The following is a 26,376-nucleotide window of genomic DNA, read 5'->3' on the forward strand; positions in this document are numbered from 1 at the left end:
ACGGTGCCAACAGGACGCTTATTCTTATACATAAGCGCGCTGGTGCCACACGTGCAGTAGGCCTTGATGCACTCTCTGGGTGTTACCCACCAGCCTAGCGGCTCCAGGTACCTCAAGTCCTCACCCTCCAGGGCCCGGTTGTATCAAGCCCGTCTATCGTTTTATTCAACAAGCAAACTAAATGTTTTTAACCTTAAAAGCAACGATACTGTTTACAACTACATATTCAGTGCATAATATTCAAGTTAACTCATTCAAGAGAGATGTAAGGGTGTTATTTACTTTTGACTTAAATTCCGTATCTCACTATCTGTTGCACTCAGTGGTCCCATCGGTTCCCGCCAATGGAGACTGGGACAAACCTGAACCACTAGGCATTAGCAACTGGCAAGATGGCGGATAAACCAGTGTGCAAATATGGAAAGAAATGTTATAGAAAGAATGCTGCTCACCTCGAAAAGTTTTCGCACAATGACAGGGAAAATATTCAGGTGAGTATATACCGCTTGAAGCGATCAAATCTGGTGTGAAGCCAGTATGGAAGACTGGAAGCAGACTGTACACACTACACAGTACAGTAAACTGCTGTCACTGCCTGTCAGTAGTTGTAGTTTGCAGTGAATTGCGAAATATTATATTATATTATATCTGAGAATTATCTCCCGGCACTGGAAAGCTCCAGTAGAATACTCACGTTTACGGTTCATTTTCGTGCCTGAAAATGTATCGTGCAAAAAGCTTTTTCTCGAGTCTGCACAAATGTACTCTCTACTCAGAATAAAAGGTGTTTCCGCCCTCGCCCGCCCTTGTGACAAATCTTCCCTGTGCTCACCAAATTGACACCTGATGACACTTTTATGTATAGAACAAGCTTTGAAATTGAAATAATATAACTTCATTTTTATAAAATATTTCATGCTTTCAGGATGAAGGAAATACAAGCGCTTCACTTGAACCTCCTATCAAGAAACGTCGAAAAGATGAAAAACAACCAGAAACAACATCTAAGTGCAGTAAAGAGGAAGTATCAGACAAAATTTCACATGAAATAATAAAAGAGAAGTTTGGTATAAGCATGCCACAAGATTTTTATGATTTGTGGCTATTATGCAAGGAGCTCAATCCCCAGAAACCTCAAGGTATTATTAGTACAGTTATTATTAGTGTTACTTCTTACACCCTGAATAAACATGTAATTTACATATTCAAGAGTGCTTGTTAAGTATGTCTGTTTTTGTATTAACATGTTATCAGGAAACCCTACAACTAATCCTTTATTAATTATTATTATTTTTCCCTTTTAAATCTCCTTGCTTGCTCTCTCAATTAAACTGTCTACACAATCTTTCTTGATAATGGAAAGGAGGTAACAGTGAATAATACTAACTGATTGTTTCATTGCTCATTTCAGATGCTCTTAAAGATGTAAGTCTGGAATTGGTTGGTCCTTATGATATCCTATCTGGTAAAGAGTTTCAAACTACAGAGAATTCTTGCTCCCTCTGTCTTCACTATCGCTATTTTTGTGATCCTCCTGAGTTTGTCACAGTTTTGAAAGGTGATGATACTGTTGGGTTACATATTGGTTATTATCGGTGAGTAATCAGGAAAAATAGTTTTGCAGTTTCCAATCAACCTCAACTGTGAAGACAATGTGCACTGCTCAGTCCATCTGTGAGATCACAGTTGAGATTTATGTCATATCAATTTTTAACAATGAGCAGATTTTTTTAAAATTATTCGCCTTATATGCTTCACAAATTCTACTATTTGATCATAGTATTTGATGCACCCAATGTAATAATTTTTGTTCTGGCTAGGACAATAACTAGCTAGAACTGAGTCTTGCCAAAACAACATGCCAGACATATTCCTCTAAGGATCATTTAATTGTTTCATACAGAGAAGAGGCATCAAATCCACACCTAAAGGGTTTGGCTATTCTATGCTGACAAACACCAACACCTTTAAAATACAACCCTAACTTGCAACAGTGCAACTATCCCGTGTATCCTGTGCCTGCGGGATTTTGTTATTTCACCGCTTACATATAAATATCATGTATTATAACAACCTGACCTATTTCTATCGAATGTATCGTAGCGGTTAATCTGAATCCAGATTATCTGCGTTTGACGTCTTATTCTCCGTCGTTTTTGTCATGCCTTTTTTCGCGACGAGTTTTTCTTGAAATTGTGCAGGTTTTGTGACAAACGGAGTTTTGCATGGTGCTCTCGGACTCGGAAATCGTCGACTAAGTCTCGTGTATTCTTGTCGTCCTGACGTCTGCGATGTCCTTGTGAGTGATGATATTTTGTTGCGAGGTGTTGCGTTGGATGGTCGTGTAACAATCTCTAGTTTTCTCATCTTGCTTTTTTGTAAGATCTTTAAATGAAATTAAGCGGTAATTTCGAACTTTCGGTCCTTATTATGATACAAAAGATTTAGGCTCGTAATAACACGCTTTGACTAATAATGGAGAGAACAAACTCGTATTTTTATCAGCACTTAAACCAAAGATAGACGGTAATGATATTTCATGTTAAAAAAATAGAGCAAAAAAAATTCGAATAGACAAGACACAAGTTAAATTTCGAATAGACACAGGTTAAGAGTTCTATGTTACTCTTTGTTTGTAAAAAGGCTCAGAGCGTGAAATAGATCGGCTAGTTATACCTTGGAGGTTTTGCGATTCACCCGTTTTTCATCTTTACTGCATTTTGTCGTAGACAATTTTTCACATAGCATTTGTATTTTATCATCGATCCCTGGACCTTCCTCTATATATTTATCCCTGCATGTTCGCGATTTCTTTTCCTTTCTTTTCTCAGCGTGCACACGACATCGCGCCACCTTAACACGCCATTTCAACAAAAAATATGAAACCATATAATACAAACCATTGATAATAAACTTCTTCATTTATGCGATTCCCCCTTTTTTTTCACGAGTTTTAAAGTTTAGCGAAGGGAAACGAATATGCCGCCCAATAATTTAAATTTTTGGTTGGACGAACATCCATAAAATTAACATCGTATACCGTAGCCCCGATAAGCAATTTAATTCTCATTCACTATTTTCTAAACTCCAAAAATATTGGGCATCGTTCAAGATAGGCATATTGAATGTAAAGGTACAACGTATCGTTTGGTTGGGAGAGATTTGGCCTAAGAGTCTTACCTCAGGTTTGAGGAATTGGAGAAAGAGGGTCATTGCAGCTTTTAGTGAACGGCGATTTGGATAAAAATTTGTGTCGTCCGAACTACAATTTGTGTCGACGTCGACTATTTTAAGTAATTTTTATACGTATTGCAGATGTTACCTTGAATGAACAAGTTTCAAAGCTTGGGAAATGGACGTTATAGTAATTCTCTTCTCTTCCCTGTTCGCATGAATTATTATTTTCTGATTCTCTCTTGATCAGCTCAGGATTAGTCGCAGGCACCTCTCTAGCATCTCTGTCTTTTCTCCTAGAGCGCAACGCATTATGGGTTACCCATTGCTGTCGCGTCGACATCGTTCTTGTGTTGGCACAGCGGCGATTATTCTCATGATAGTGCTCTTGTAGTCTTGCCATTGTTACGCATTCTGTATATTCGTCAATGTACCTCGAAAAATCTTTAAAATGATGAAACTTATAGTTTTCCTCGAATGAATTCTTAGAAATCCTCGAATTGAAAGTGAAAACAGATGGTTTCCGAGAGTTTTCGTTCAACTTCGAATCACTGTAAGGTCGTACGGAACCCTCAAGTTTTCCTTTTTTCTTAGAACCTATGCTAGCTTCTAGAGTCGACACCGAACGTCGTTGAATTTGATTTTTCAATTTGGAGTTTTCTGATATTTCCAATTTTTCAGAAAGCATTGCGCAGGTTTTGTGTGGGTCTCGTAACGTAGTGCACACTTGCCATTGGGACATTTCTAGGAACTCAAAGACGGTTGGCCTCGATTCATGGAGTCTGAGCTGGTTATAAACGCTTGAAAAACCATCCGGTGTTTTAGTTTTGGTTTCTTCTTTGATCCCATAAAGAATGTTCGTGTAACCTAATCTGCCATAACGATCGTAGCATTTGTCCTCGTGCCCTAACTCATCTGAGGCATTGCGAGAATATATTTCTTTGCAAGAACATGGTAGGCTGGTCATGCCTGGGTTAGCACGAAAAAACATCGTCTAGTTTCAAGACTTTTACCATGGAACAAAGTTAGAAATAATTCTAACGCTGGCAATTAGTCTAAATTGACGTTCTAATTGGTGTTCATTTTTTAATTATTACGTCATTGATGTGGATGCTAACGCTTTTATTCAGATCGTGAGGACCTGCCAAAGTGATGCACTTTTCGAGTAAGGGACTGCACATCAGTCGAGTAACTATAATCGCAAGTCAATTATTGCTATAAACGCGTGGAAATAAACCTTTGAGTATGTTATAGGAATCAGCCACCTGAAGCTCGTCTCTCACCTGCGCCAAATAAATTCGCGCGAATAACAATTGGTTCGCGAAATGCACAAGTTTGTTTTTTTTTGCAAATTTTATATTCTTACAACGGTAGGATGAATATACCTGTGGTATGAAAGTAAGGTGGTATTTTGGCAATTCTTTGCCTCCCATATCTTTATTCCATATATTTCAGACATATATAATTATATATGTTGGTTTTTTAAAAAATATTTCTCCACTTATAAAGTGATAATCCAGACGACAAACCAGTGTTAGTGGCTTCTAATGAATCAAAGACAAACTGTGAGTTCAGAGTACTTGGTGATAACATATTTGCAGGAATAAGGTAAGATAGAGGTATTTGTACAGTGATTTACTAGCGAGATCGTAGCATTCCCATATTCTGCTGACAAATATGAATTTTTATCATTGGGAAGTTTTGAGTACCAAAATGCTCTTTAGGTTCCATATATGGAACGTATATGTTTCCCTACAATTATGGAATCTATTTAAAGTTTATGTTTTGTTCAATATTTATAGCAATAGTTTAAAACATACAACCAAGAACAAAGGCACGACAGAGTCAAGAATGCTGAAAGAAAAGATTGAAAAAAATGCAAGAGAAAGAAAATTAAATTTAGAGCCGAACCCTCCATCAATTAAGGCTAGAAATAAAAAAGTTGTTGCGAAAACATTTCACAAAATGGGCATTGTTGTTCCATTGGATGAAAATGGCGTTGGTTATCGAGATCTTCAAATTTCAAATGGTGAGAAATTTAAGATAATCACATGCACTGGTGTTCTTTATTTTGACTTTAATGCACGGGTATTCTTTGTTAGGGTATCGTTTAGGAAAGTGACATTGTGTACATTAAAAATTCGCAAACACTCAAGTTTCTCACGTAGTACAAGTTAAACAAACGTTTAAGGCCAGGAAAACTGCATCTTAAAAGCGGTTTACCACTGCACCTTTAATAGCTTGTATATTTAAGTAATTTGAGATCTGAGTTCTAAAGGCTTTCTCGTCCCCGGTCCACCCATCGCAAAAACCAACTCACAAGCTCGAGCGAGTTATTTCGCCCAATCACAATGCTTGACAGTTTATTTTTCAGATGCAAACACTCGCAGCGAGCTTGTCGCTAGTGCAAAACCTGCTTAATCTATATACAATGTCAAGGGAGCGCAGACATGCAAAACAAGAACACAAAAATTTTTGTTTCATTCAGGGGAACTTAAAAGAATGTTGGCAGACATTGTGAACGACAACCAACGAGAAGCTTTTCTCGACGAGTTGCAAGATATTATAACCCGTGTTCAGTTTGCCAATGATGAATGTGACTATGGTATGGGTCTTGAATTAGGCCTGGATTTGTTTTCATTTGGACATGAAATGTTCAACAGAAAGGCTACATTGTTACTCACATTAGCATACGAATTACTGGGTAGAAGCGCATTTGGAAAAGTAGTCGAGCGTCATCTGGAGCAACGCGATAAGAACTCTCTGTACATTAATCTTTTGCACTAAGCTTAACTCGCTATCTTTTTATGACGGCGAAATCGGGACTTTTTGTTAATAGAACCATGTCAAGGTTTTTGTTTTTCCATGTAAATGTTTTAAAAAAATTGAAGTCAATGAGAAATTTTGTTGCCAATACCAAAGGTCCAAGTGTCTATGGGATCATTGGGGTGTACCGCAAGCCACGCACGATGGTTTTAGTAACGATTTCAGTATACTCTTTACCCAAGACATTATGAACGGTAAAACCTTCCTTCTGTGTAAAGCCGAAGAGATTTAAAACAACTATGTTGATAATCAGCGAGGTTTAAATTTCACTTTCATGGCCGGCCGCTACCTACAGGCCAGTCCAAGGGCGTGGCGAACAAGCTGAGATTGGGGGGTGTCATTTGATATTGACCAACCTTTCCATCCCCGCATATAAGAACCACGTTGTTACTTTTTAGTGATCTCCGATAGCTTAATCTATATTTATGCATCAACTATATGTATTTATTATTTATTGTTGTCACGAGACCGGGCGTTTGGCTCCCCTGTCTTATCTCCTACCTTGCTCTTCTTCCTAGCCAACACTTTTTGCGCGTTTGAAACCACCCACCCTTCCCGTTATACTGCCCCCTTTGTTGGTTTAACTAGTTCTTATCCCATCGCGGGGGTTTTTTCCTCTTCTTTTGTTCTAGTCTTGCTCGACAATTACACGGATCCGGGTAGGTGAATTCTCTTTGGGTTCGGTAAGTTTATTCTAGTCTTGGTATTACTTGCTTTGGCCGTGTTTACTTCTTATGTGTGTTTATTGTGCGTGTATATTTTTTTCCACTCCACGGTGAACACGGATTCACCACAGCGAATCGCGTGTGACTGCGTGATCACAGGATGGAGAGGGTACCGTCTAAGTCTAGCTGTTCCTGATAAAATTGTCAGTCTTAAAGAACGTTCGCATTCCCTGACCTAACACGATCGCATCGCCTAGCTCGATCGCATCGCCGTGTTACCCTCACCATCCCTACCCTCTCTCCTCCGCAGAGGCTTTCGTCCTTTCGATTTATTGCGCTAGACAGTGGCGCGAAGGTAAACCGCTAGCTTTGAGATTCGCGGTCGACGAAAAAGCAGGGGGGGGGAAAGTGAATAAATCGAAAGGACGAAAGCCTCTGCGGAGGAGAGAGATCCCTACCGATCGGCTTAGACCAAGTCTAGTATTGCGCGCGAGTGAACCTCTGCTGGGGAACTATCGTTGAGATCATTGCTCTTGAGATTCCTGAAAATATCATTCTAGCAGTGTAAATCAAGCTTTTCTTAACATGCAACTTTTAGAATATTTATATACACAAACTATTCTAAAATATAAATTTAATCTATTTCTTTACAAATATATAATTTGTTGAAAAAGCATGCCCATTACAAGCTATTTACAGCACTGAAAATAAAATATATTAATCTGAAATAGAGAAATTTATTAGGTCACAATACATGGCACATTACATTAAGATTTTGGCAATTGTGAAAAGGAAACAACTTAACTACATCAATGAACTAAATGTAAAAAACCCAAAAAGATAAAACTAATCCCCCCAATAGAGTTCAAAACTATTTGCATTTTTGTTTTGCTGTACAAGGTTGAAGTGTGTATTGAAAATCCATTGCAGTTGACTTCAGTTTTTCTTGTATTCAGTTAACTATCAGAATTGACAAGGTTGGCAAGCATCTGTTTGTGACAGTGGTTGCACACCAAAATTTATTTTGGAGATGGTTGAATCACTTGCTCCCGTCAATTAGTCAGGCTTCAGTATTTGTGCCTTTGGTAAGAACTCAACCAAAAGCACCTAAAATATAGAAAATAATCTGTGAACAATGCCTGCAATGTTTACAGTACTATGGAAGAATGGCAAAGTGTCAAAGACACTATATATCATCTGTAAACTTTCTACTTACATATTCCATCATACTACTTGATGCACACTTTTGTTTCTTCAAACACCAATGAAGACCAAGCTATCATAAATAACCATTTTAGAAACATCTTCAGTCAAATAAATGCAAGGTCAAGTTGCAACTGTTCAAAAATTATACTACTTGTTTTTACAGATTTTTGTACCATGTGTAACTGTAACTTTGTACCATAACTTACTTTATGGTAAAAATTGACATTCTCGGAATCTAAAACTTTGTTAATTGTATGACGGGTCTAAAGAATTTAAATTTAAATTAGAACATGGTCTGAGACAAGATTGTAAATCAGTGGTGTAACTACTAAGAGCTCAGACTAGGCAAACCTAAGCCATGCTCCTCATCCCCAGCCTGAATTATAATATAAATATCAATTAATTACCCTTTTATTGAGACAAACAACAGGCCATAGAGACATGCCTAATGTGCAACAACAACATATACATCCACATAGCCACCACCTAATATTGACAGTCATTGTTTTTCTGAGGACTTTGTTAACTTGATTTATTGTCATCTCAAACTCTTCACTAGCAAGCTGAAAATTTGGCAATAAAGAATATATCTTATATATAACTCCCTTTCCATAAATGTACGGGGCTGGTTGTACTATGAAAGCTGGATAGTGATTTTTTCGACCATTCTGAAAATACTTGAAAAGCGATAAAATTTCATCTTTGCCTTGGAACCAACAATTATTAAAGAGGATCCTCGATTTAGAAATACTAAGATTAAATCAAAGTTATACCAAACAATAGGCAACTTTAAAACGACTGAAAAAAAAGCCCCTGGTTGCTATGACATATATGACATGATATGGCTATTTTTGAAATTAGGCATCAAACATTTTCATGTTTTTTAACCCATTAATTGACACTGACAGATAAATTGTAGAAAAATCATATAAGACAACAATGAACATTAAATGTTATTCATGTCTATTTTGGGATTCCTATTTGGATAAGGAGCCACACTATAGTTAAATTGCCATACAAAGCATAAAACTGTTATTTTGTTGAGTCAAAACTATTGTTGTTCAATAACTTAGGATTTCAACTATGGGTTTTATTTTAACATATCTGGGATAATATAGCCCATGTTCAACATTTCCATTTATTATATTAAAACGTGGCGCCTAAAAGCAGGTGTAGAGTTTGTACCAACCTTAGCATGTAACCCTGATGGGAACTCCGTATCGTATTTACAGTTCAAGCCGAAACTAGATTACAAAAACAAAATACGAATGTTGCAAGTAAAAATGGGTGATGAAAAGTCTGGCTATTGTCTGTACTCTGTATATTTTCCCACTCTATATGTAACAAATCTCTCTATTAAATATGTCAGAGGCAGTAAAATAACTTACATTGTCATATGCCCTACGCCTCGAATAACTATTGCTTGTTGTACCGTTGGAGAATATTCGAGCGATACTTGAGTGTTTTCAGCGTCATCCTCAGAGCTGTTATCGTGAAAAATTGTATCAAAATTCGCCATCTTTCATGCTTTGACCTGTGTCATTCATGGTCTGCTTCTGGGCTGAGTGGGTCACCGTACTCCTCGAATAAACGCCTCACTCGAATACATAAACGCCGCACTTTTTTCTCGATCAGTAGTTGTTGTTCACCGAATCACCGGAAACTTGATTTACATTGGAGATCATAGGACAATGTTTTTTTGGAGAGTGTTATTGCTCATTTATTTTAGTTATTTCACATGGACATGCGATCTACGTTCTGTGTCAGGAAGTAAATTTTTTTAAAATGAGTATATACATGTCTCTTGACTAAAGTCAATCAAAATAAAAAAAACTTCATTTACTTACGTTTCGGGGCAAGTTCTTCAGAATCTGAGTATATACCACACTTTAATATTTCCCCCCTCTCCCCCCCCCCCCCGCTTTGATTTGTTTTATAATCAGGCTTAGTGTTCATTGTGAAAATTCACATCGGGTGAAGCGATTTGTTACGAAGTGGCTACAGGTTTTCAGAGAATAGTAATGCTAATAAATAGTAATTTAACAGTAATGCAGCTACTCAAACAGCTGAAAAGACCAAGTTAAAGAACTGATTCAGACTTCAAAAAGTATCTTGTAAAGCATACTACACGGATAGCCGAAAAAAACTCATATTGTGCTTTTATTCATCAAAACCGTTCTACAATATATTTATAAATCTAAAGTATATAGATTAACTTTTTTTATAAGCGACAGTCTTTGGTTTTCAAGATTTATTCTTGTCAGCTATTTACCGCAAAGAAGCAAAGATATTTCGTTCTGGCTTCAGACTGGCTTCTGCTGTTTATCAATTCCAAACGAAGAATGCCATGAATAAGAATACGTTCATAGACATAGTGGAAAATAATATATGAAACATTTAAATGTATATGAGAAATACTACGACAGCTAATTTATGCTATACGGTATGCAAATTCTTTTGACTGATCTTGGGTAACTGGAAGTCTTGCTTTATGTGTAAGTACAAAAAATACTGGAACTAACGATGTTGTCATGATGGGAATAAAGGCTGAAACTATACCGGGGATACTTGGACTTTGGGGCGATGGGAAAAAGCTGTCAACCACGTAAGAACACCAGGACAAGAGAAATATTCCGATCGCCGCTTGAAGATGGCCGTGAATTTGACTTTCATCCTTGCATATTTGATCTTCAATTTCCGACGTCGATTCATCGCTGATTTCCGAATTAGCTTTAATCTCGTCCGTTTTCTCCCTTTCTCCACTGATGCTGTTTAGCATTGAGAATGTAAGGGTGGCGATTGGAATAAGGAAAAGAAAAGACACGATCATGGATATGGGAAAATCAGATGAAGTGAACTCCACTTGGCAAAACGCTTTACGGCTGATAAATGCGTATTTACTCCACAACAGGGTAAGTGAGTAAGATAATGTGGTTTGGGCAACGACATAACCAAGTAAAGCCACTTTGTATGGTGCTGGGGAGTAACTGTTTGGTCCCTGTGATGAGTACTGTCCAAATTTACCTGATTCGACATGGCTGTTCTCTTTGGTCACAATGTAGCGATCTGTCGCAATAGATACAAGCGTGGAAACAGACACAATTATGTAAACGACATTTGTGAGGCCATATGATCGACACCATTCTGTTTCGAAGTACCATTTTGAAGATAACGCGACAGACAGCAAGAATGGAAGATCTTTGATGGAGACTAAGATATCCACCAGAGCGATATTGGCAACAATAAGAGCTGTACACGATGATCTGAGACTTCTTTTGCTATAGATTCTATAGCATACCCATATATTAACCAGCATTGTCAGGAGACAAAGAAAGGCAATACATGAAGCAGTCATTGATTGAGATACAATTTCTATTTTTGTTGTATGAACATTGTCCTGTGACGAATCTTTAGCTGTCCCTAGCGTTTGATAGAAATGCCAAAACATTTCGATGCTGCGCACGAGAGGTCAAGCTCAGCCCTGGAGTTTAATATGACCAGCTGACGATGTTGTTAAACAGTGATCCTCACTGTAGTCACAAATATTAAAGCCGTTAAAAACTGTACAACTTCAATAAAAATATTTGAAAACTTGTCTTTCCTTGTCACTTTGTAGATAAGAACTGTGAATTTAGTTAAAGAATAGCTTTTTATTTGTTGACTTAGGAACAATGTAGTACCTAACAGAAACAATTTTTGTGGCAATAATACCTACAAGTAATCGACTGGTGTTCTTTTATCCAACCACAAATCAGTTACAATATTTAGATAAATTATTCATATAACATGTTTCATTCACATGTTCATGTTTTCGTTACGTATTTTATCGTATTCTCAATAGAAATACATTCTATTAAAAGACAGCGCATGTTCAGAAGTTAAGTCCATGTATTTGTTTAATGTTTTCTTCCCGGCTGATGTCTTTGGAAAGCGATTGTTTCAGATATGGCTAGTACTGCATGAACTTGAATAATTAAATGTAAACTGACAACCTTGAGATATTATTTTTTTTATAAAATAAGTATTCAGTATTGGCTGCCATTTATACTGCAACTAAGTTTGTATTAATTTGTGTGAGTTCACATGCACGAGTCCATATCAAATCATGAGTCCATATCAAATCAAATTACAAATGGTTCACGTTTCACTTGAAAATGCATGAATGTAATAATATAAAAATTATTGTGTTGAATGAAGTTGGTCTGTTACCAATTACCATTGTCTGTTTCGGATGTCTGGTTAATGGTTATATGAAGTAGTTGTTAGCACTTAGCAGTTTCTGCATGCAGGCTCGTTCTAAGGACAAAATGGCCGCGGATTACAGTCTCATTGTAAGTGCTGTGAATTATTTTTTAAATTAATTTTAAATTACGTCCCAATGTTGGAATAACTTTTTCGAGATTCGTTTTTTATATATAAAGGATTAATATGTCATTACTAATAATTCATTCAGTGCGAAAATGCGAGAAATTATGCCTGTTGAGTTTCACTAGTTTTTTCACTTAATAATTTTGCATTGTCATTTGGATTTGGCATTGTCTTTATAATACCCATCGTGTGATATTTAATCTTTGCCATCGTGCTTCTTTCAAGAAATATAAACTTGGGTCAGGAATGTAAACATTTATTATAATATATATAATATTAGTATAAAAAGCGCAGGTTTAAATATGTCTTTATCAATACGTTTTGCATATTCGATTATGAAAAATATTCCTAGCGTAATATTTCAATCTTTTTATTAATTATGATAGTTAGAAACATATAAAAGTATTTTCATGTTTGCAGTTACATTGCACATCCATGGGGCTGGCTAAGGGGTGCACAAATACCAAATGCTTTAGGTCAGACACAATATACCCAAAGTCCCAAATGACCATATAGCCAATGGTACTGAAAACTTATTAAACTGTTCATTACACCACACTAGTAGCAAGTAAATGCAGAATTTAAGCTTGTCAAAAGTGTGTTAGGGACTGATGTAGTAAATATTGTTTAAGAAGACAGTATTTTTTAACTGTTAACATGAACTTCTTGTTAAGGAAAAGGAGCTTCCTTCTTTAATTCCAAAACAAAAGGATCGTGGTGCAGTGAAAGTACAAGAAGGACCCTATGGACCTGTACCAGATACTTTAAGACAGGGGTAAATGTGCTTGAAGGTCTACTTGAGGCTGAAAAGTATTTATCAAAATATTTTACTACACATATTTTGCAGAATAGATAGTTGATGTCAAAAAAACATGGTTATCATGTGACATTTTACTCATCACATTTGTCCTCCAGAGGATAGGGATGTGCTATGAAAACCATTTTTAACCATCAATTTAACAATCATTAATTGATGTATTTACAAGTAACATTAATGTTTCTTCATTTAGTTAAATTATTTGAAACCTGGTTGTGTGAAGGCCAGATAGCATCCAGGAGCCAGTTGTATAAAAGACTTGTTAACTTTTACCTGTAGTTAAGGATAGAATTGGCCAATCAGAGTTGTGTATTTCTGGGATTGTGTATTTCTAGGATTTAACTATGCAAAATGAGTTAAAGAGTTTTATACAACCAGCCCCAGCTTTGTAAAATGACCTTTGGTATTTGATTGCAAAGCAAAATATTCGGGCTTTGCATCCCAATAAGGTAATATGTAATTGTAAATTACCTCCAATGCAGATTATCCTGATTTTTCCAATTTGTTTTTTAGGTTTTCTAGTGTAAAGAATGATATATCGTACTCGCATCCTTTAGAGTCTTCTGTGAAAAATGTAAATATATTTAGTAATCAGTTTTAAAAAATGAATGTATGAAGTGGTTAGCCTGGTTGAAAAAATATTTGCGAAAGTAATGATTTGATCTTTGATAGTATTTTCAAGTGCAAGACAAAAGGAATATGACAATGTTACGTAGTATCCAAGGCCTCCATGCACCACTTAAGCTCCAGCTGGAACGATCATTGGCTTCACAGGTACTTATTGTTCTACCATATATACCAGTTTGGTTTGTATTAGTAATTTTGTTACACATGTACATGTTGCGTTGACTTGTATCACCTAAGTTTTTGCAAATCCGTATAGTTTCCATTACAAACAAGGCTACTTATTCTCCAGTGACTGATCATCAATGTTATTTGAGTTTACTTGCATATCTTCAAGTAAAAATAAAATTTTTTATCAGTAATGCAGGAGGAGAAATTCATTGACAATAAAGCTTTGACTAAATTAGCAATTAATATTGTCCGTTTAATATTTACAAATTAGAAGAAACGACTTCCATCTCTCCCAAGCTCAATGGTTGCTTTAGAAACACTTCTTGGATTTGACACAACCATTGATTTTGATGATTTTCTTAATGGTAAGCATTTTCCATTTTTTAATTTACAACCCTATATATATATATATATATATATATATATATATATATATATATATATATATATATATATATATATCCTCAGAGATTCTTCCACAACCAAATATTATATATATATATCCTAATAGAGACTCACACAACCAAGATATTTATCGTCATTGGAACTCACATGCAACCCAACATTTATCTTATACATGACATATATCGTAAAATGTATCGGGAAAAGAGACTCTTCTTCAAGCAACCCAAAATGTATTTTATCAGGATAAATAAGAAACCTTTTGTTACGAACATTTTTAGACCCAAGTGATTCAGAAATTGAAAGAGTTACACATTCTGTGATGGAGGACAAATAAGTGAATTGTGCAACTGCCAACTGTATGCTATCTATTTGCTGCATTATAGCCAATGTTCTTTCTCTCTTTAACAATAACTATTGAAAACTTTCTTTTCGTTTTTGTGTATAATGAAATTTTGTTCCCTCGACATGACATTTAATGTTAATCAGATTTTGAGAAAAACCTGCTTGTCCTTAAGTACCCCCTCCGAAGGCCTTTTTCGTTTTTTATTTGCTACTGCGCTTTTGGGATGGACATAGAATGATTTACGTTTTGACAAAAAACATTTGATTACATTCGAAACCGACAAGTTCTAAATACCTATAGTTTTTTTTCTCGTATTCATCCAAAAAGTTGACAAATTTCTTCTGATGATTACCCCTGTTCATGAGTCAACCGGTCAACTATGACTATACAACTTCTTCGTGGGTTTTGGCGTAAAGGAAAACTTGGCAATATGTCGCCGCGCACTTGACTTGCCTTCAGCTGTTATTTGTTTTACTCTTTGTGGTCGATTAGTTCTAAATTTACTTTTAAACACTTGAAAAATTAAAGTTCCGACGTTACGCAGTACATTAGAATCTGAATCCTCAATAAAGCACCTTTGATGGCGTTTATTAAACGAAATTGAAATGAAACGAAAACGTCCTCAAAGAGTTTATCATTTATCACTCTTCATAGATCCATGAATTGCGTATTACTTTAGTACAAAACTGGGTACGAAAAATATACCACGAAAAAACTTAATTAAAAATTTACTTCACACTGTATATGGTTAGACCAAATTAGAACGCATCGCTAGGATTTTCTGTTAAACAAAAGATGTGATTTCTGACTTGTGTCGCCATTTATCAGCTATGCAACACGAACATTTCCTTTTGAGTGAATGCCGTGAAGATTCGTTTCAAAGCAATAACATTGAGATTAGGCAACTTAGTTTGCGGTCGAAATTTAGGCTAAGCTCTCGAAATTAAAAGCAATAAATATAATTAGGCAAATAGGTTGGTTAATTAACTTTCGAAATTAGGCAAATTAAAATTTAGAATTTAACAGATATACTGTATATATATATGCTCAAGAGTAAGCTCTCAGAATAGTAGTCAAGTATAGTTAGCAAACCGATTGAAAGAATAGTTTATTAATGCTTTTTATGAAACGTAAGAAGCACCAAGTTCAGATGATTATTCAAGGGCGTCTTTCAAGAGTATTCAAGAACGTGCGAATGGACACCCTTTTCGAAAATAATCCTGTTTGACGTCATTTCATCATATCATGATTATATCACTGCACCTGTATTGATTTAGCTGATTTAGGAAATACAAGTGTTTCTTTTTCGAAAAAGCCATGCAGTACCGCAGCGTTAGTTCGGTATGGCGTCTTTTGTTGGTATTTGGCTTCACGATGACTGGAGAAATTATTTGCGATTTAATTAGCCTTCGCCATCATGACGAATATCCGCTATTTGTTAGCACTTTCAATTTTCTTATCGGGGTTTCAACAAATATCACAATATGAAAAGCATTTTGTTTTAGGTTTAACTAACCATTCAGACTTTGTTTGATGGACATGCATGCAGCGTGTTTCTCAAGAGTGAAGCATATTGTTACTATTGCATTGAGCTCAGCTCATGCCAAGAACGGCGTCGCCCTTAAACCCTGATTCTACCGGCGACATTTTAAAGCCAATTGCGAAATATTTCGCCTGCTTCTTTTGAATTGTCAGCAGTCAAGCAGAATTCATTTCTTCAGGTCTTAACACGGTCTTTCTCACTGATTAGAGAAACGCAGAAAATTAATTAGACATTTGTTGCCTGTTGGATAAAAATCAACTTCCGGCCTCCTGTGTTTTCCAAGACCAAGAGAGCCCTAAAGACGAGTCACTCACTATTGATCAATAATCGACGAGAGCCCTTTATTGTTGGAGGAGAAATATTGGAATCTAAGTTGCCGTAAGGCGAGGTTCCGCAATGAATTATGTTTCCTACTTTCAAAGCGAAAATGAGAAGAATTGCTTCATTCGAGTCTTTGCATTCCAAAACACGTCCGAGAACTTAACTAAAATATTTTAGAAATGAATGAAAAGCACTTCCTTGCATGTGGTCTGCCTGATAGCAAAAACATTTTAGCTGCCAGAAAATTCAAAAAAGGTGTACTGACTGTGGTGTGCTACAAAACTGTGGATTGTAAAGCATTCAGTAGATACTTTCACTAGGCTTCTCTCGAATAATAAAAGTAAAATCCACTGGAATGATCACACCACTGTTAACGTGCACCACCCTATGCATGCGTCAAATAAGTTACGAGGTTCAAGTAGCCGCAAATAGTTTCAAACTGTCTTGGTGATCTCAAAGATAATTAACTGCATGAACATGTTAAATGCGCTGTGAATAGTCAATATCGACTGTTTTCTACTTGCTTACTTTTGAGAACAAGAATTCGCTTTGAGGCTGAGATTGCATGATCGTGATTTACCATAATTGGGTAAATCTTTGGAAAAACAAATGGTGTTCTAATCGTATATACCGTGAGGTCAATGAAGATTAAAAAAAATACAAGATTTATTTAATCTTATTTCGTTATTACTCCTGCATGGCATTTTGTTATGCCCAATATGTCAACTCATCATTCCTGACCGTTGCACTATCGTCATAATCACTTCGCAAATATTGCCTCACTCTGGTTCATTCCTTCTGTAAGTCTTTCAAATTCCCACGGGTTTTCATGCTTCCAATTCCTGGGCGTGATAACAATTCATTAGGAAAACATCACCTTCCCACAATTCATCGTATCCCAGTGGGTATATTTACTGCTCAGCTTGACATGCTGGTTTCAGTTTACAACTTATAACAAGTCACAGCACAACTAAGAGACAACAGCAACGAAAGAGATAAAATTTAACCATGGATTCCGCACTTCAAGTCTTGTGCATGGTTTTGATATTGGCTTCTTGTTGTGGAGGTATGAATGGATCTTTTAATGTGTTCATGCAAGTCCTGTTACAACAAATATATTGCGCGTAAGATGAATATGTGAAATATAATCACGTCTATCGCGTACTTGTCTGTTCTCTAATCATTGTTCTTGAATAGGTGGGCTTTGTCTGAGCACTGCAAACATTTCGAAGACAAAGATCAATGTACTGGTTTTGCGCCGTTTTTGTCGCGCGCTTCACGTCCTGTTTGCGACATAAATAATTTATTAGTTTGCATAATTTTTACTTACATATTAAATTCTAAAGGAAACCATGACATATTATACTCTAACCTTCAGTAGGAGGCTAGGATAGGTGGCTAATAACTATCCCAAAAATATATTTAGGGAGAGATACATATTTACGCAATACGATTATATCAGTTTCCGGTTACGAAGTTCACAGGGTGTTACGATACAAACTGAAAGTATCTTACGTAAACCACAAATAGTTAAAATTTGTAAAACAGTTTTAAGATCGTATCGACAAGAAAACGTTTTCAAATAACCGTCTCTTAACAGCTTATCTCTGGCATGTACCACGAGATGTCATAAAATTTCCGCAACCCACCAGCTGTCGTCGCCTTAGACCGTAGATGGCTATAATTATTGCTTTTTCGCAGATCTTGCGTCTACTAAAGTTCCCATAATGTCTCATCTCACTTTGTGTTCATTACCTGTGAACACAAAGATAAGGGCTGTTTTTTTGTGATAGTTACGATCTCAGAAGGAATTTGAGCTCCGTCTGTGGGCTTATCTTTACATTGTTTACAGGATCTTGGATTGTTTCCACCTCCGTACAGCGTGGTATAATATATTATACGATTATATTTACCATATGGGCAACCCGCTTGCGGCTAGGATGCGTTGGTTTGATTTTTCCTATCTCTACTCTCGACATTCTGGTTCCCTCTAAATTCTTTAAAATAAGATAATTAGTTTTGGTGGAATAACTGTTAAAATAATGCCGCAGTGTGAGTGGAAGTCAGCCGTAATTAGCATTCCCTGCGTAGGAATTGTATCCTGCTCCGGCTGTGCATAAACTGACAAGATTGATGCACTCTGCCATCTGGATACAATGTTTTGAAGAGTGTTTATATTTTTTTGGCGAAGGTAGATTGATTGCAATCTAAACAAATTTACTCCCTTTAATTCTAAAGTTTACATTGTTTTTGAAAATATTTTCTTTTTGCGTCTGCTATTGCGGTGGTGCGTTGAAAACGTGGTTTTAATTTGTGATAATTTGGCAAATTTGCTTCACTTTCTAAATTTAATTTGATTTTTAGGTAATAGACACACGAGAAAACAAAGATATTTGTTCGTATCGTACGGACATTCAGTTCAAATCAACTGTTCTTTGAGAAAATCTGAGGTCAATGTGACGTTGTTTGTGAAACGATTTAGCACACCATACACCAAAGTTGCTATTGACAACGTGAAATGGAGACAAAGTGGAGGCCTCTTCACCATGTCAGCGACACGACCATTGGACGGTGGCGAATATATGTGTAAAGCAATAAATGGAACTGGGCATGAGAGAATTACCAAAGAAATAACAATCATCCCGATTGTTGCACCCACGAACGGTAAGGGCAAGGCGATGAATTTCAGTGTGAAGTGGGTTAAACGTAGGTGGTTTTTTAGTGTTAAGATTTTCCCGGCCGGAGAGCGTGCATTGTCTATGAAGAACGTTTAGGCACCCCGTAGACTTTTAGAACAATTGTAGGACTTTAACTTTGGTATGTGGGAGTTTCATATGCATAGTTTCGGGATGTTATAAGTGGGATCATGAGGATCTGTAGTCTATAGCCCAAGGCATTCTCTTATTTAACATCATGCATACAAATGATACGATATTATTATTGCTACCATATTTAGATGTTATTTTACCGTCTTTTATTTTATCCATTTAACATATCGGAAAACCATGATAATTTGAGTCACGAAACATGTTTTAGTTTATGGAGCTGTGGCAGCTCTCTATATATGCGATTAGATGGTAAAAAATGTATGAATAAAGAAAAGACGTATGTAGCGTTTCCTCGGTTAGAATATCAAGTCCACTGGACCGATCTGTCAGCAATTTGAGAGTGTTTTTATAAAGAATAAATGTTCATATGGCTATTGTTTTTTTTTTCGTGAACATTTTTGTCAAATATGGGCAGTATCGGTTCTTCTCAATCGGATTAACGAATATCGTATTGTCTCGTATGACGACCCAATTTGTAATTTTTTGGGGGAAATTTGCAGTTTCAATAACACATGAAAATGGTTTATTTAGTAAAATGCCTTGATATTAATATTTAAAGCTGCATTTTACAGATAAATTCAAGGTAGAGGTGAAGCCACCAAGCCTGTCGTTACAATATGAAGATTTTGCGAACATAAGTTGCAGTGCATTGGGAAAGAGGAAACTCAGATGGTACAAACTTGGTCCTGGTAACCAGGTAACTCCAGTGGGTGGAGACCAACTGATTAATGACGATCACTATGATACGGATGGTGGATCCCGGATATACCATAGCAGGCTTATTTTGTCAATCAAAGACGCTACCAACAAGAATGCCGGAAAATACAAATGTGTTGCAAGGTCAAACAATCAAAGGCTTGAGGAATTTGTGGTGGTCAGCGTAAGAGGTAAGTTAAGATTCCAGAATATTGCCTTTATCTATTTATTTTTGTTTTCATCGCATTTATCATCAACCCCGGATGTACCAAAGGATTGAACACGAGTTGTGTCTGCATGCACCTGTGCCTTGGCTTGGCTCGGCTCAGACGAAGGCAGATTAAAATCGAGAAGTGGATGGAATGTAATATAATTCGAACAATCTGCACAATCTATCCGTGCACACATAACTACTTTTTGCTTTAAAAAATTCTCAACCTACACACCTAACATCATGTTTTTTTTAAAAATAGAAGCATTGATAGTGTCAGTTGCTATAACACTCACATGCGACGATTTAGGTAAATTCAGTATAAAATGCATAAAAATAACTGGTTACCTAATGGTTTCATTTTTTTGTAGCCCCCAAAAAACCAAGTATCCGTAATTTTCCACAAACGGTAATAGCGAGTGAAGGCATTTCCATCACGCTAAAGTGCAAAACTAAAGGAAGTCCACGACCTAAAATCACGTGGTACAAAGACGACGAGCTACTTGGTATTTGTGAAGGTGGGAATTCACGCAAATGTCGATCGTTCACAAGAATGAACACTGAATTTAAGAAGAATTCTATAACTCTGCATCAATTATCAAGCAGGAGAAATAGTGGGAAATACACTTGTGAGGTTGAGAATTTTATGGGAAAATTTAGTTCGTCAGCAAGGATGATTGTGTTCAGTAAGTATGCGTGGCATCTTCATTCACACGTCTTTATGATATTTTGGAGCTTGTTAATAAAAACTAGAAATTCCTTTTGTAAGCGAAGTGCTGATTCTAGTAATAACGCTTCTTATTTCGTTGCAGGCAAACCTGTTTTAGCCAAGCGTTCTGACACAAACTTCTACAAAGTCGTACCCATCCAATACACCCGAAGTCCACCAGCCGTACTGCGATGTCCTTTAACCGGGGGGCATCCACAGCCGAAAATAACCTGGGAATTCCAATCTTCCAACTGTTTGAAGAATACATTTGCATGCAGACCAAGTGGGGACTGGAAAAGATTTGATAATGGCGGAGAAAGAGAGAATGAATTTATCGTTGCGCCGCCATTTGGGCCTGGGTTCTATCGATGTTTAGCAACAAACATTTTGGGTAACGACTATCAAATATTTGCCGTACGAAAGTTGTCTAATGGGTCTTCCAGGCGCAGGTTTCGATAGATTTGTTTACCAGGGCTGCGTCACAAGAGCATTATATATATATTAAGTTACATAATTTTGCCATATACATTCATCATATAAAGTATATATCGCACTATCATTGACCACTCAGTTTAAAGTCAGCTACAATAATATAATGGTGGAATAAAGACTGAATGTTGGTGTGATAAATAGCAAATACGGCACTGTTTGCCTAATATAGAGGCGATATACAGCTGATTCAACCTGAAACAAAAGCAAAGGGTCGAATAATAGAAAGAAAACGGTTGGTGAAAGACTTACTGGGAGTCACAATTAAGTATAATTGGGAAATGGGAAACGTTTCCTTTCTGGAATTCTGATTCATTATTGCACATTGTGGTTGTCCTTCAAAAATCTTAAACCTTAGACATTGGGTAAGACCAAGATTAGATGACGAACTTTTCGTGTGTCGAACCTAATGTTAATGAGCTATAATAAAGTCTTTGTTTGAGTTTATTTGCATTCGATTCGGCACATGAAAAGTTAAAACGGGCCAAAGCACTCGAAGAGTAATGATCAGTCTATTCAGCCGCTACAGTAAAAATGAACTATTTATATTAAAGTTTGGAACGGGTAATTCTATAAGGTTTTCAGTTCACGAGATATGCCAATTGAAATTTCCTCAGATATATGATTCCAGATAGGAAGTCATCTCATCATTCTTTGCTTGCGCAATGTTTTATGGTTTAATCTTCTTGAAAGGAACTCTTTGTAAACGGAATCGTGAAGATCAAAGTTGTATTTTTGTAAATATTGGCTGTAATACTAACAGGCATGGGACTGGTTAGAGTTTTATTAATATATATTTGAAGTTCTGAAGTACAAATTCCAAGTATAATTTGATATACTATAATATATATAATAATGATTGTCCGCATGTGAGAAAATGGTGCAGTTATGTTTAAAGATCAGTTTGATAAATGATTCTTTTTGCTAAAAAGCACAATATAATTAATCATATATTATAGATAATGATAGTGCGTATGGAACAAAAAGAATGACAGGACACTTACGTTGAATGGTGTGTCTGTTTAGAGAGCTTCTGTTTTAACTTATATTCTGCCAAATACGTCTTTGTTTCCTTTATTTTTATATGCCCATTAAAGACGAATAAAAGAGGCACACATGATATACTTTTGGCCATCATCTTTATTTAAAGACAGATTTCGTCTCGCCTTTGAATTTCCATCTTAAGAGTATGACTCTTGTCGATCACTTTACAAACCCTTCCAAGTTTGGTTTGGTGATTCGATATGTTTTACATGTATAGTTTGACATATAAATAATTAAATATCTATAAAAAGGGTTGAACTCAATCGCATGGATAGGAATTAGTATAGGTTTTGTCCTGTATGTCCATGAATGATTTACATCTACAAATATAAGGGAGAACATTCATGCATGCAGGTTACAAAAGAGATGACATTGATTTGTGGTTGCCTGGAGGTCTAGTCCTCTTATCCTTCAAGAATCAACAAGAATGACTGCGGCAGCTTCTCGAAGGCAACTTCCGTGGAAGCCATGCCCCGCCTCCCAACTTGAAATTGTGGTCAATTTACATGTAAAGTGCGACAAAGGAGAAAAACATCCTAGCTTTGTCGCAGCCTCTGTCAGCATGAACGTCAAATCTTTAAGAGGGGTATGTTCACTGTGTTTTTTTTCCGGGACATGAAGTGCTCTTCAACTTACAAATATTAGAGAGTTTACATTATAGGATTCACGTCGAACGGATTTTAGGCTAAAATGCAATGAAAAACTATTAAACTCGATCTCATGCAATGTTTTCATGAAAATATGAAACAAAGATGAGCGAAAATTCTGCCAAGAGATTTTGACCTTGCCGTTACCCGGAAACGCGAGGTTCATTTAAACTTCCTATTATCTTTAGGCGTAAAACCATTACAGGTTAGATAAAATGCAATCTATATACTTATAAACAAATAAACAACATAATAAACTGCACTCTATACCAGTATTTAAGTTTTTCTCGCAACTCTTTTCGTGATAAGTATATGAATAAGGCTGGATTTCCACTTACAGAGAAATAGTTCGCTTGCGAAATATTTGCATATTTTCTTTAGAATTTTAACAGCATAAATAAATTATTTCAACATGACTGCTCTCAATTCAAAAGAAAATATGCAAATATTTCGCTTGTGAACTGTTTCTCTGTAAGTGGAAATCCACCCTAATTAGGTTGGATTTCCACTTAAGCCTGTATTAGGTGGAATTTTGCGCGCGAAGCGGAATTTTTCTTTGTTTTTCTCACATTTGATTAGTACTCTGCATGAAAGGGCGCAGACAATGAAAAATTCCGCTTAGTGGAAAACATGCAGGCCTTACAGAGAAATAGCTATTGAAATCACCATAACAATGCAATAGTTCGAGTTTGCATACCAAAGTACCCTGTTAGCATAAGCATAATATTGACATAATATAATTTCGTTTAATATTCCATTTCGTTTATATTGGTATATAATTTCAATAATTTGGGTTTTTTTTGGGACACCCTGTATTTCTCTGTAAGTGGAAATCCAGAGAGTGCATATATGAATTGAATCATTGTATGTATCCAATGCATCATGAGTCGTTTGGATAGTGAGACTTTTCCTTGTCATCTCGTTTATATATTGTCTTAATTGCATACGATGCAATCAAAAAGAGACAGGCCTGAGGCAGGTATTTAATCAGTTATGTACCAGAATTAAGCACAATTACATAGTGCTGCTTTTTTGGCACCCTGTACTCTGAACTCATCAGTGCGTAAAATATGGTGTCTAAGTTTTCTAACTGTGTCTAACTGCTGTCACAATAATTTGCACCACAAATTCATTTGCTCACACGTGCAATTATTATGCTTTGCTGGAAATTTGTTTTACAGTTTTCCCTGTAAACTAAAACACACTATTACAATAAGTGAAGTTCGTAACAGTTTCAAACTCAGCTTTACGAAGATTTCCTTCGATCCAAATATTCATGTAGCCCTTCAATAACACTCAGTCGTTTGACTGTTGTTTTAATGAATATTCGAAAACTTGCATAACTATATATGACTTTGGGCAACATAATAAATAGGCGCCTTGGGATGAAAACTAGCCACAGCTACTCGTATAGGGCTAGCCGCTTATTTATACAACATCACTATGGTGTCTATTGGTAACATTATATAATTTCTTTTATTTTTCCTTGTATTCATGATACTTGGAGTATAGTCAAGAGCATCCCGGAACCAGCCTTATTATTTAATATATATATTGGCAGTGCATATATAAGTAAATCCCATATATGTAGAAACCAAAATGAGCGTGACATCCTGCATTCGGGTTATTTTTACATTTTTGAACATCAAATAAGGAAAATTTATTCTATTGATTACTGTCGGCGTAGTTGATGTTAGCAGCAGAATATCTTATAATCATGGGAACAGCTACTTTCTTCGTTATAAACATCAATCACACGCACGCCCCCAAAAAATTCACTGCTAACAGATCTGCGTATACAAGGGTAAAAATATAATCACTGAAAGAAGTCATGAGATATAAGTATACCTTATTCAATTCCTCTGGTTCTACACCTTATACTTTTAGTTTATGAGAAAAGTCGCGCTCATACTGATTTCGTGAAATAGTATTAATATGAACCCAACGAAAGGGATAAGGATTATTAAATGTTAAAACGATAACTTAATTGGGAATTTGGTACAGGCTGAATGCCTACAAGAATAGAAGACCAACATATCAGAAGACTTGCAAGTCTGTATAAATTTTAATTATTTATACACACTGTTTTCCTTTGCGGCCAACCTCGTACCCAGGGTTTGGGCCTCAAGGCTCCGTTTGAATCAGCTGTATATATACAGAAAGTCGAAATTAGACGTCAAGGATATAAATCGCACTTAAGATGAAATATCTCTAGACTGTAGGACTATAGGAAGCAGTGTATCACTATTCCGCTTTCACTCTGTAGGATCGATACTTCATGTTTTCACAGATTCTTTTGAGTATAATTTTTAGACCAGTGTGAGTTACAAGATTGAATTGAATCACACGCACCACCCAACTATTTGCTTTCGATCAATATAATCAGTCTACAAATTTATTCGTGTATGCATGTCCATTTACAAGTCTAGGCTTGTTTGTTTTGTGCGAGTTTATGGTTTATTAAAACTATATAGTTGATCTTCTTTCAAAAGTACCCCACGCATACGACTAATATACTATATACAATTGAATATTCAGTGCTGAATCAATAAGGTAATCTCAGATTATAGCGATTACCTTAAACCGGTTAACTTTTTTGACCAAAACCAACAAATATTAACTATGTCTTCTCGGAACAAATTGCATGTTATAATCACAAATTTCGGAAAATGTCTGTTGTCTAAACTCTTGAAATAATGATGTTAAACGGCCTAAAGCGATATCAGAAAACGATAAAATTGATGTAGAACTTGTCAATATGTCCAAATAACTTAACAAAACTAACAAAGTTAACGTGTTTTGAAGTGACTCTCGATATTTCTGTAAATTACCATAGTTTTCCATGCATTGAATATTTTAAAAACACTGGATGCGTCTGGGTCAAACTTACTTGAGTAAAATTACGTACATGATATTTGGAGAAAATTTTCTAGTAAGACAGGTGCTCCAAGCTGGGGGTGAAAATTGTCAATCCCACACACTATTTTTTTTTGCAGGCAACCTGCATGGAATATCTATTGCTATAATATAAAATAAATAAACGTTTAGGCAACACTACATGTCTACATCATCAATAATTCAATCATGCAACGCAGACATTTGCTGCATGAAGATTAACATATATACTTTAAGTCTTAACTGCATTTCCGTTGCATGGTGTTGCTCAATATAAGTTCTGGCAAAAAAACACAAAGAAAACCGGCTAAAAATAATAGTGCGGCTGATGAAACTCGTATCACAAAATTTCTACAAAGTTTGTTTTCATTCGAGCGCTTTTCCTGTCTCTATA

The 26,376-nt window shown here is 36.1% G+C and overlaps 5 protein-coding genes across 5 annotated transcripts; 3 read left to right on the forward strand and 2 right to left on the reverse strand.

The window, feature by feature from the left end:
* The first annotated feature begins 387 nt into the window (after positions 1–387).
* Positions 388–6,070, forward strand: LOC114529075 (histone PARylation factor 1-like). The gene is made up of 6 exons (XM_028550804.1): positions 388–491; positions 926–1,139; positions 1,412–1,595; positions 4,684–4,782; positions 4,977–5,203; positions 5,663–6,070. The coding sequence occupies exons 1-6, from the start codon at positions 393–395 to the stop codon at positions 5,959–5,961; spliced, it is 1,122 nt and encodes a 373-aa protein (XP_028406605.1). The 5' UTR covers positions 388–392; the 3' UTR covers positions 5,962–6,070.
* A 1,278-nt stretch (positions 6,071–7,348) lies between these two features.
* LOC114526877 (cysteine-rich hydrophobic domain-containing protein 2-like) lies at positions 7,349–9,435 on the reverse strand. The gene is made up of 6 exons (XM_028548414.1): positions 9,260–9,435; positions 9,061–9,115; positions 8,279–8,434; positions 8,078–8,134; positions 7,882–7,941; positions 7,349–7,772 (listed from the first exon to the last, which is right to left on the reverse strand). The coding sequence occupies exons 1-6, from the start codon at positions 9,388–9,390 to the stop codon at positions 7,722–7,724; spliced, it is 510 nt and encodes a 169-aa protein (XP_028404215.1). The 5' UTR covers positions 9,391–9,435; the 3' UTR covers positions 7,349–7,721.
* Positions 9,436–10,029: 594 nt separating this feature from the next.
* Positions 10,030–11,515, reverse strand: LOC114527718 (trace amine-associated receptor 7f-like). The gene has a single exon (XM_028549419.1). It carries the CDS (start codon positions 11,317–11,319, stop codon positions 10,303–10,305), a length of 1,017 nt encoding a protein of 338 aa, XP_028405220.1. The 5' UTR covers positions 11,320–11,515; the 3' UTR covers positions 10,030–10,302.
* A 650-nt stretch (positions 11,516–12,165) lies between these two features.
* On the forward strand, positions 12,166–14,720 carry LOC114527407 (proteasome maturation protein-like). Its single transcript, XM_028549036.1, has 6 exons — positions 12,166–12,202; positions 12,914–13,014; positions 13,570–13,630; positions 13,729–13,830; positions 14,123–14,216; positions 14,535–14,720. Exons 1-6 carry the CDS (start codon positions 12,179–12,181, stop codon positions 14,588–14,590), a joined length of 438 nt encoding a protein of 145 aa, XP_028404837.1. The 5' UTR covers positions 12,166–12,178; the 3' UTR covers positions 14,591–14,720.
* Positions 14,721–17,322: 2,602 nt separating this feature from the next.
* Positions 17,323–22,506, forward strand: LOC114529588 (hemicentin-1-like). The gene is made up of 5 exons (XM_028551405.1): positions 17,323–17,529; positions 18,828–19,127; positions 19,864–20,178; positions 20,570–20,884; positions 21,011–22,506. Exons 1-5 carry the CDS (start codon positions 17,472–17,474, stop codon positions 21,364–21,366), a joined length of 1,344 nt encoding a protein of 447 aa, XP_028407206.1. The 5' UTR covers positions 17,323–17,471; the 3' UTR covers positions 21,367–22,506.
* The last annotated feature ends 3,870 nt before the right edge of the window (positions 22,507–26,376 follow it).

Source organism: Dendronephthya gigantea, unplaced genomic scaffold (genome assembly GCF_004324835.1).
Source record: "Dendronephthya gigantea isolate DGI-Jeju-01 unplaced genomic scaffold, DenGig_1.0 000001F, whole genome shotgun sequence".
Lineage (NCBI taxonomy): Eukaryota > Metazoa > Cnidaria > Anthozoa > Malacalcyonacea > Nephtheidae > Dendronephthya > Dendronephthya gigantea.